The following is an 11455-nucleotide window of genomic DNA, read 5'->3' as shown; positions in this document are numbered from 1 at the left end:
CGTCGTCATTCGACTAAAATCCCTCTGCCAATTTGTCAAAAGGACCCGTCGTTTTCCATGGAGACGTTAAAGAAGTTTAGTCGAAAACCCTCACCCCGCCGCTCGATTTTTTGACAATTCCGACCACTTCTCTCATCGATCCGCCTCACCGCCCCGAGCACCAGAATCCCCAGCTCCGTGCGACCAAAACCCGACAGAGTTTGTCGGCAAAAAATCGTCCCGTCGTTTACCGCCGTCTTTGGTAAGCCCCGGTTATATTTCAGATATTTTTGGCATGGTTTTGGCTGATATTTGGCTTTATCCGATTGTAATTGGTTAATTGAAGTCGTAAGAGTAATAGAAAGTTGTCCCCTGACACCTCGCCGTCGCCATACATCACTGTGTAGGCGTGGGGCTCGTCCACAACTCTGGTTCCATCTAGAACCGGTCCAAGAGGCCTGAACCGGCTAACCCGGTCTGAACCGGGTGTGTTTGTCCCGAATTGAGTCAACCCAACTTGACCCATTGAATTTAACCTGACCCATTGACTTTGACCGTTAACTTTGACCCAAAAAGTCAAAATTTATGAAAAGTCGTGTTTTATGTTTTTTGATGTCCTGAGTCTGAATCTGAAGTTTGTTTCCCCAAATTCAAACATGATAAGATATTTTTCAACATTTTACCTTCCGTCTCGATTCGTTTTCCGCAATTAATCATCGTTTCTGATATAATTTATGTTTATATGTATCTTAGATATTATTGGACGTTGGATTCAAGTTCGAGAGTGATCGAATGGAGTTTAAATGTTTGATTGTTGGAGCACGAAAATCAAGGTAATACATTACTACCTTATGCATGCTTTATGGAACATGTTGGTATTGGTAAATGCATGGATGAATATGTTTGGTCTCATCTGTATAGTTAATTATTTCTAAAATCGATCCGAATATGGTAAAAAGTCGGTAACTGAATATGACTCAGATGACTCGTATAAGAAATTGGGAGACCGATAGGAATGAAATTACAAGTTCTGTGATTAAGTGGTAAATCAATCATCCTAAGGATCTGTAAATTCTAATTTATCTCTTTAAAGGTTAAATGCCAAAGGTACTTGGATAAGAAATTGTAAAAATACTTCTGTTAGGTAAAATTTCAAAAACACCCTTATGGGGAAAAATTATGAAAATACCCTTATATTGTAAAAAGTCAAGAATTGTCCCTAAAAGTAGAAAAATAACTCTGAAAAGACATATTGATCCGATGAAACTACTGATGTACATGGAAAATGCTAGTTTTACTTAGAAAATCCTGGATAACCGATTTTAACCTCAAAGATGGCAAAAGATTTAGAATTTTTGGTTTTTGGATAAAACAACGTGATAAATAAATTACTAGAATGATTCATACGTTTGAATTAAAGAAAATAACTTAATACCCTTAAACTATAAAACGACCAAAAATGCCCCTGAAGGGTAAATAACCTAAGAATACCCCCAAGTCATGGAATGACAGAATACATGTTCGTCTCCTCGAGGTTTGTTCAACGATAATTCTGAAAGTGCTCAACTCAACTCTATGACGCAATTAGTACTAAGAAATGAATATTCGTGAGACTACTCTACCCGCAAACTCGGTAAGTACCACATTATTTGGATTTGATAAGTTATACTAGATTTGGAAGCTGGATAAGACACCTGAAATCTGAAATACTGTAAATCACTGTTTACCTTTATTAAACTGAATTACCAAAATTTCTTAGGAATTTAAATGACAATAATGCCCTTACGTGTGTATTATTTATAGAATCATCACACGAATATCCAAATCTTAAATAAATATGATGTAGCAGTTTCTGACACATCCTAGGGTTATATATGGATATTATATGATATTAATGTATCCCTATCCTAATGACTGACCAGTCTGTTAGTAATCCAACTTTTTTTAAAAAAGGGATCTCATTCCTTAAGTTCGATCGATTGAAGAAGTTTCATGTTCACCTCACTTGATAATTACCAAGTACATTCATAAAATAATTGGATCTTCTAGTGTGCTCCCTATGTGTTATATAATTGTTTTATAATTTTTAAAATGTGTTTTATCGAGATTTCTTAGTCACTAAAGTTTTAAGCATGCATGTATGATTCATGATCTCTGGATACCGTTTCTACTGAATTGATATGTATGGACTCTGATTTATTGCTACCACTGGTTACTATATGAAAAATATTTTTCTTCGGGGTACTATGGGATCTGATATGAAGTCTCTGCAGGTTCAGTTCTGATCAAGCTGGTAATTCTTTATATATGTTCAATATCAATCAACTGGTAATTCCTTATTACAGGTTCAGCTTCGGTCAAACTGGTAATTCCTTATATAGGTTTAGACAGATCGAGCTGGTAATTCCTTATGGACCTAAGATGACCCTTGGGTGGGCTCCTATGCCCAATGTCCTAGTGGTAAGACCTTATGGACCCTAAGGTACTCCCTTAGGCTGGATCCTCTACTGTGTGCATTGGTTAAGTCCTTATGGGCTTGAGGGCACTCCCCTTAGGTGGGCACCTATGTTTCAGCTAGGGTAAGACCTTATGGACCCAAGGTGCTCCCTTAGGTTGGCACCTACGCCCAATGGGCCTAAGTAAGTCTTTATGGATGCAGTTCTGGGGAACTGCATATTGGTGTTCGGTTGGAGGGTTTGACTGTGGTCTTAAAAATATGTTTTAAAGTGTTATTGTTTTAAAAAGATATGTACCTTTTCAATGGTTTTGGTTAGAACACACTAGACATCCTATTTCGATCTCCTGAACTTGGTCCTCGAATGTTTCCTCTTAACCGAAATCTTCATGTCTTTTACTCAAAGAAATATATGTGGAACCTCAGCTCATCCCGAAAACATGTAGACGTCTGATTCAATAAGGAAAATTTATGCTTTTCCATTTATCTGCATGTCTTTCAGCATTATTTGGTAGTTCTGTATTACTGAGCTTTCCAAAGCTCACTCTTTTATTCATCGTTTCAGGTTAAAAGAATTGATCCACTTCAGCTATCAACCTCTGAAATTGGAGTTCCTTTGGTTGTGTTGGTAGAGTACTGTACAAGTGTAATTAGGGAGTATGTATGTCACATTTGATTTTTTTATATATACTGAGTATGAACTTGTATTTTATCCATAAATTATTTTGCAGTTTTAAATGGATCAACAAAAAGTTTAAATTTTCCTAAATTTTTATTGTGGGTCGTTCTGGTGGCACAAATGTGACACATCGGATCAGATCGGGTCACCTGTATCAGTACGAGGGTGTTGCAATTTTTTCTCTAAATATAGATATTTTTATTTGTATGAAAATATAGTTATTTTTTTGTACTAAATTAACTATAGATTTGTTAAAATTTAAATTATATTCGAGGTTATAGAAATGTCTAATAATTTAGTTTTGGACTAATATAAGCGAATCACTATTCTTAGTATTGTTTATATTATTGATGCAAAATATTACAAAAAATGGATTTTTTTTATATCTAGGTTGTGGGTTAAAAATATTTTTAATTATTTAAATAATTATTATAGACCAAGTAGTATAGAATTTATATATATAAATTATATTAAATAATAATTCAGTTTTTGATTGAGAACTTTTTAACACCAACTCAATCAGAAACCTAATAATACCAATATATGAATTGACAGTATAGGAAGTGATAAAGTTCAAACCTATACACTAATTAAAATAATTATATTAATTTAATATATATATATATATATATATATATTTAATTTATACAATTGAATCATAATAAAATAAAATTTTGTTTGTATAATTACATCAAATCAAAACTAAATATAAACTTAAAAAACTGAACCGCGAACATAGCATTTACAAGTCTAATAAAATTAATTTCCGTACAATATAGAAATCTATTGTTTATTCACTCCTACAGCATCAAAGACAAGTGTACGCTTTGTTTCATGGAATATATTGACCGCTTCCAAGCAACAATGTTGACAAAGGTCTAATTCAAATTTCATCTCTCTACTTCCTAGAAAAATGATCAATTAGTCCATTCATTGAACACATTAATAACGTCAGAATCCATTTTTTTTACGAAAATTGGAAATTTTATTTAGTTTTTGATAAACACGTCAAACTGAAATGGCCGATTTTTGTTAGTTTATTGTATGTTCATATTTTTATTAATTTCCTACATATAAATTAATGAATTATTAAATTTCAAGATCTTAATTAAATAACAAGGTTTAACGGTGTGAAAACAATTAAACTGATTTTAAATTTTTTGTAAAATATGAAAACTAAATTAACGAACTAAGTTCTCAATCACTGTAAAATAGAGGGCTGAAATTCAGAATTAGACCATAATAACAAATAGAGTGTGAACTGAGGAACAGATGTTTTCGTTTCCATGGTAAAGCGCGTGGAAGTTTCTGAGTAATGCGCACGTCCCCTCGCTTCTTTCTCGCTCATTTCTTCTCTCTTGCCTAACTCCCCATTAATCGATGCTCTATAAATTACAACCGTAACCATATATATATATAGCTCACGCTTCCATGAATGAACACCAGCTATGTAAGAGCAAATATATTTGAATATCAGAGAGGAGGAAAGAAAAAGAGAGTGAAAATGGAGGATATGCCACCAGGGTTTCGGTTCTATCCAACTGAAGAAGAGTTGGTTTCGTTTTATCTCCATAACAAGTTAGAATCGAACAGAGATGATCTCAACCATGTTATGAACCGTGTTATACCAGTTGTCCACATTTATGATTACAATCCATGGGATCTTCCTCGTAAATATTTCATCTCCTGAATAAAACTAACAAAAGTTTGAGGGGGATTAGTATTTTATTTTATTTTTTTCCTTTTATTTACATAAACATATAGATATATATGTTTCTGATGAACTGATATTTAATTTGCAGAATTCTCAGTTTACCTATGTCATAATGACCCGGAGCAATGGTTTTTCTTCATACCAAGGCAAGAGAGTGAAGCTCAAGGAGGGAGACCGAAGCGGCTAACAACTTGTGGGTACTGGAAAGCCACTGGTTCTCCTGGTTACGTTTACTCTTTCAACAGTCGCCCCATCGGCGTAAAGCGAACCATGGTCTTCTACAATGGAAGGGCCCCTAATGGCAGGAAAACTGACTGGAAAATGAACGAATATAAAGCTATTCAAGGCCAAGCATCCTCGGATAGTGGCACTGCACCTCCAACTGTAAGTTCTCCAAATTCGTTACTTCTTAATTAAGCTTCCCTATATATCCTTAATTAATTTTATTGCATAGAAGTTCGTCTGATATTGTATTTTTAGGGTGTATATTATACTTTCGGAGAGTGACCTTCGAAAACTATCAGTCCTCTGTCAACCCGGAACTACAAGTCGATTCCTCCGTTCACCTAGCCTCCAAAAAACCTGGTTCCTTTGGACAGAAAACCTATAGCGTATAGACAAGGCCTTTATACATTTTCCTGACAGACAACACTTTACAAACTTTCTTCGAAAGAGATGAAATATCCATTAATAAGATTGTATTAATCCCATAAATACCAATAAGACAAGAATTCATGAATAAATTTTATGTGATGTTCTCTATTTTTTCTAACAGTTAAGACAAGAATTCAGCTTATAATCATAAATTAATGAATAAATTTTATGTGATGTTCTCTATTTTTTCTAACAGTTAAGACAAGAATTCAGCTTATGCCGAGTTTATAAGAAATCCAAATGTTTGAGAACATTCGACAGGCGGCCACCACCGGCGATATTGAAGACAGGAGAGTCAATCCCTATCAATCAAAGTATTCAAACAGGGGAAGAGGATAACTCGTCAAAGATGATCGATGCCGGCGACCATGAATATTCATTCTGGGATGTCGAGGGATTTTGGAATCCGGTTGATTAGTGAGCTTGAAGAGTTAGAATCAAGTTTGCATGAATAATAATGGTGCAATATTTTTGCATGAAACTTTGCTTCATTTGGTGAAAACCCCAAGATTTGGTTATTTTAGTACTAGCATTTGCTTTGTTTTGTTGTTGTCTTGATTTCTAGCCATTTCATCGTTTCTAAGCAAATTTCTGGTAATTAGACTTCGGGTAAAGTTGTGTAGGCCTTTTAACAGTTTTTATTTTTTTAGAAGGCTTAATACAAAATAAGTGTACGAACCACCTCTCCATAAATATTTTAGTACCTAAAGAATTTTTTATTAAAAATAAATGTCTAAAATCTTAAACGTTATATTTTTTATGTCTGGACTTTAACTGTCGTTAAATATCTCCGCTAAATGACGACACGTGTCATGTTATGATAATTTTAAGAATTTTATTTTAAAAATAAAAATATTATTTAAAAAAACTGAACAATATCATCAGCCCCTGTTCTCCCTCAGTTCTCCATTTTCCCTTCCCCTTTCCCATAGTTGTCAGTCGATCAACAATAACCACCACCGCCATCAACATCGGCGTCGACCCCCCGATCAAACTCTCATTAACCTTTCGTCGTAATATGCCACCATTTGTCATGGAGAATCATTCAAAGGTTCGTCGGATACCACCATCATTTTTCATCAATTCCGACCGATTTCGATATCCACAAGCTACACTATCGCCACCATTCGAACCACCGTTCAATTCCAATAAAAAACGAACCATTCGATGATGACGATGATGGTCGGAGATGACCGACGACCGTTTGGGTTAGGAAATTGAATCTGGGAATTAAGGATTTGCATTTTGTGGGTTTTAGATTTAGTGTTTCTTTGTCACGGTAAGGACGGCAATTGATCAATGGGTGGGTGACGACAGGTAGGGGTGTTCATTACTTTGGGTAAAACCGAATTAACCAACCGAACTAAAATTTCAGTCAGTTAATCTGTTGGTTAATTTTGGGTTCGGTTGGTTAACGATTAATGGTTTTTTTTAACTCTGGTTTTGGTTAATTCGGTTAATTTCGGTTTGAAATCGTTTAATTAACCGAAATTTATTATATATATATATATATTATTTAGCTTTAGGAATGTTTAAATCGGTTTTAACCAAATTAACATAATAAATCAAAAATATTAAATATATATTATTTATATTTTTTATAAATTTCGATTAATTCGGTTAACCGGTCAATTAACCAAACTCAATTCGGTTTGATTAAATTTTTTTTTGGAAAAACTTTGGTTCTGTTAACGATTAATGGGAAAAAATTCAGTTAATGAAATATGAGTTATTTGGTTCGGTCAGTTAACCGAATTACCCGTTTGAACACCCCTAGCGACGGGTGGGAGACCGTTCAGCGATGACGATAGTGGCCAGAGATAACCGACGACGATTGGTAAAATTGGGTTGAAATGAGAGATTTTATTTTTTTTACAGTTTTTTATAATTTCAATAAAAAGTTGGGATTTTTATAAATATTTTTTATTTTTAATTTAAAATAATATTTTTATTATTAAAAAAAATTAAAAATGAACGGTGAACATCTAAAAGTATATCTGATAAAATGTTAGATATCTAATTTTAACGAAAAATTCTTTAAACAGTAAAACTTTTTTCTATACATAATTCAGACGCTTATTTTTGTATCAATTTTTCTAGAATTACGTTATCAAATTAAACTTTATTTTGATTTAGGTATTGTCAAATGTCGACTTTGTACTAGCTTTCTGTATTTATGGAGAAGAATATTTTCGTTAGCTTATATATTAAATGCGCAGTGCTCAAAATCTTAAAAAGAAATGGACTTTATTTTTATTTTGGACTTTTTCAACGTTAATGGCAAAAAAATATGTCAATCAACCCCAAATCATAAAACGTATTTAGTCAACTGATTTTGCTTTCTTCTATGTATCTTTGGAAAGGTGAAGTCTCCGAGGAGTACTTGAAACTTCGAAATTAAAAAAGGAAGGTGAATTTATAAAATAGATATTTATTTATATTTTCCAGGCATTTTGCTTATAATGACGTATACATGAAGTCATTATTAGAGTATTATAATAATATAAAACTTAGTTGTTTACAATAACACAACGTGGTGATAGAGTTTGGAGTACAATTTAAAATTTTAAAAAATTTAGAGATTTAAATTAAAATTTTCAAAAATTTTAAAAGGTTCAATTACATTTTTTTCAAAAAATAGTGGGTATAGCTAAAATTTTTGATATTAACAAACTCAGTAGGAATTTTAAAAAATTATGAGAAAGATTTAATTAAGAATATTCAAATCTGTCGAGTTTTTTTATTATGACTCACTTAAGAGTTTATTAGAATTGGTTAGCCCACTCTAAGTTATGCTATACATAATCAATGTATTTGAGCCTTTGTCCGTTAAGCATGAAATCAAAATTATATTTATAATTAGTCAAAATTACTTGGTCAAAATCCCTAGAGCTCTGTGTTATTCTCTTTGCGTTGTTTGTTCTTCGAAGCTCAATATTTAGATGATAATTTACTCTGCTTCTGTCTTTTTCTATCATGGTATCGTTCGTGTGCGGTGTTCCTCCGCCTCCACTCCTGCCTCAGTTGTGTTCTTGTTGAAAGCTCTCGTCAATTGTCTTCTTTGCGTTTTTTATGTTGCTTTTTCTATTGATCATCTCGAATTTACCTTTGGTGATTTCTGCCCCTTTACTTTATTGAGCTCTTCATCATCATTGTTATAGCCTAGAATTTGTGATTCTTCTGTCAATTGAGAGTTTGTTATGTGCTTGTGATCTTCTCTACCTTGTTCTCAGCCGTTTTTTGGTTCTTCATCTATGGTTGCTTTTGGTTAGTTCTGTTGACTGAATTTCTACTTTCGCTTTTATTTCCTCTCTACTTGTTTTTTTTATTCTTCTTCCTGACACAATCAACCTCTAATCAACCTGGTGATAATGGTTTGCATCCAGATAATAATGGTAATGGTGTTACTCATTAGCCTCCTTTTCAAACTATCACTAATGCCACTACTTCCAGTATAGGTTATCTTGGCATTAGTAGTCTCTTTTCCACCAAGAAAATTAATGTGACTTTAGATGATCACGACTACTTACTTTGGCACCAGCACGTTTTCTGGACCATTAAGACTCATAGATTCTTAAAATACAATGACAACAAGCTTACATGTCCACCTCAGTACATAAGTCAGACTGGTGTATTTAGAATTAATCTGGAATTTGAATTGTTTAAAGAGCGAGATGGCACTCTTGCTACGTGATTATTGTCTACAATTAGTGAGATTGTTTTGCCTCACTTAATCGGCCTTAGCAGTGCTTCTGATATTTAAAACACTTTACATCAGTTATATAGTGGGAAAATGGGAGTTTAATATTGTATATTTTTATTATTATTTCCCTCTCATTTATCACTTGCATATTACTGATTTATTTGTATTTTGGGCTTATTTTGAATAGGAGCCTCATAGGATTAGTTAACCCAAAAATCAGTAGATTTCGACAGTCCAATTAGCATCTTCTAGAATACGAGTATAATTATTTTAAATATTTAATTTGAAATTTACTTAAGACAATATTATCTAAAAGATGAAGCAGGTTCAATAGTTGAAAACCATATTAAAATTTATTTTCCTTAGTTAATTATTGAAGTCATTCTTTTATTTCATCTCCACTTTTCTTCATTTTCTTTGTTATTTTCTTCATTATTTTCTTCAGTGTTAAGCATGATCCAATTTATACTTAGCTAAACTTCGAATTAACCAAGGGTTTTTACAAGACTCAATTCTTCGCATTCTAATCGTGAGAATTGAGTCTTGATCTTCATACCTTTAGATTGTATTCTTTGATTCTCTAGAAACTGGGAGTGACAATCGACCATTCTCTTAAAAGTTATTACATCTTTAACTCAAAAGGTGCACGTTGATTTGAAAAATGTTTTGCTTGAAGTTTGGCAGTCGAATTGGTTGGTCGTAATTTGATTTTCTGTGAACAAACTTAGCAGCGGTCCGTTAAGGGGAATAAAGATTGAGTTTGATTCTCAGTGAGACGTTATAATTCGAATCAGGCTTTTCTAGATCTTAAAGCTATTTTTGGATCTAACGGTGATAGACTAGGCTAGACCAACAAAGATCAAACTTGGGAGATAGACCTGAAAATTTATGTTAACCGGAGAGAAGAGTTAGCTGTAGGGGTTGAGTCATGTTGACTGTAACTGACATATATCACAAAGGGAAAATTTTATTTCGATGATCAATCGAAATTGAGGCTAAGCAAAACTTAAGCTTATATCATCTCTATTGAATTTTTCTATCTTATTTACTTTAGGATTAGGGGTCAGAGTTATCTTTGTAGTAGACCAAATTTATCACTTTTTCTCCTATCATATTTTCGCATCAATTTAGCCTTTGAAGTTGTTTAATTGCATCAAATTATACCGTTGACCATTATAACTAACGGAACAAATATTTCTATTTACGTGGATGCTAGTTGTTTTTACGTCAGAGGACAAAGTTGTGATTTCTCCTTTTCTTTCTTCTACTACCCAAAATTACGTAGTTTTGAAAGCAAATATATATCCCCATTTTAAGTTTCCTCCCTTATTTCTTTCCTTCTCTAAGCCTTAGATATGTGCTCTCCACTCTCAGTCACCGACCACCTATGATCGCCAACCACCGTTTGGGATCCAAAATACATAATCAAAACCGTCTCGTTCTCCTTGTCATGAATCTGACCTTTCATCATTCGAATACATCATCAAATATATCGCCGATCATCGAAGATCTAGCGAAACCAACCGATTTCCTCAAAACAAAATATTTCCTTTCATTGCCAGCATCCGTCCGCGATGGTGGAGACAGAATGCTCGTGGAAGTCTGTAAGGTATGATTTTATCGTGCTCGTTTCAGAAGAATAGCAGATTGGGAAAAGATGATACTATCGGCTACTAAGTATGTTGTCGTTTTCGCGTCCCAGACTCGAGCAATCGTGGAAAGCCAGCCCTGGTTTGTATATTAACAGGATAGTTATTGTTTTGCTTTAACATTGCAATTCTCTCTTTACTGGTTTTGATAGTGGCAGTGCTGGTTGGCTTGTTTAAGGATCGTAGTTTTTTATGTATTAATGTCCTTCCTATGATCTCACAAAATTTAATGAAACAAAACTACCTAGTTTGATTTGTCAAAATAATTTAGATTTACTGGGTTTCAGTCATTCTAGCCGAACTCGGGATCGGAGGTTGGTGTCTTGTTGTCAATGGACGGGACTCAGTTAATATTTTTTTTATAAATGCCACATCATCATTTAAATTAAAATAATATATTTATTTTTTTTTTTTATAATTGTCATGTCATCAAGTAGATATGTCATCAATATTATATGAGTGGAAATAGTTGGCGTCCACATCAGCAAAACTTATGGTTCTGTTAGTTAACATAATCAACGGTATAAAATGATACAATTAAATAACTTCTACGGTAAAATTGATTCAAAAATACGATAATGACGAAATTGATAAATTTGATCTATTACAGGGGCAACTCTGA

The 11455-nt window shown here is 33.3% G+C and overlaps 1 protein-coding gene across 2 annotated transcripts; it reads left to right on the top strand.

The window, feature by feature from the left end:
* Positions 1-4535: 4535 nt before the first annotated feature.
* LOC120126066 (NAC domain-containing protein 90-like) lies at positions 4536-6066 on the top strand. 2 transcript variants are annotated; one of them, XM_039144366.1, is made up of 4 exons: positions 4536-4783; positions 4916-5211; positions 5603-5624; positions 5700-6066. In XM_039144366.1, exons 1-4 carry the CDS (start codon positions 4549-4551, stop codon positions 5897-5899), a joined length of 753 nt encoding a protein of 250 aa, XP_039000297.1. In that variant the 5' UTR covers positions 4536-4548; the 3' UTR covers positions 5900-6066. The 2 variants fall into 2 exon arrangements, with proteins under 2 accessions (XP_039000297.1, XP_039000296.1); XM_039144365.1 differs by lacking the exon at positions 5603-5624 and having other exon boundaries at positions 5678-6066.
* Positions 6067-11455: the final 5389 nt, after the last annotated feature.

The sequence above is a fragment of the Hibiscus syriacus genome, unplaced genomic scaffold (assembly GCF_006381635.1).
Source record: "Hibiscus syriacus cultivar Baekdansim isolate YM2019G1 unplaced genomic scaffold, ASM638163v2 tig00110450_pilon, whole genome shotgun sequence".
NCBI lineage: Eukaryota > Viridiplantae > Streptophyta > Magnoliopsida > Malvales > Malvaceae > Hibiscus > Hibiscus syriacus.
The sequence above is the reverse complement of the archived record's forward strand: the minus strand, read 5'-3'. Positions and strand labels throughout refer to the sequence as shown.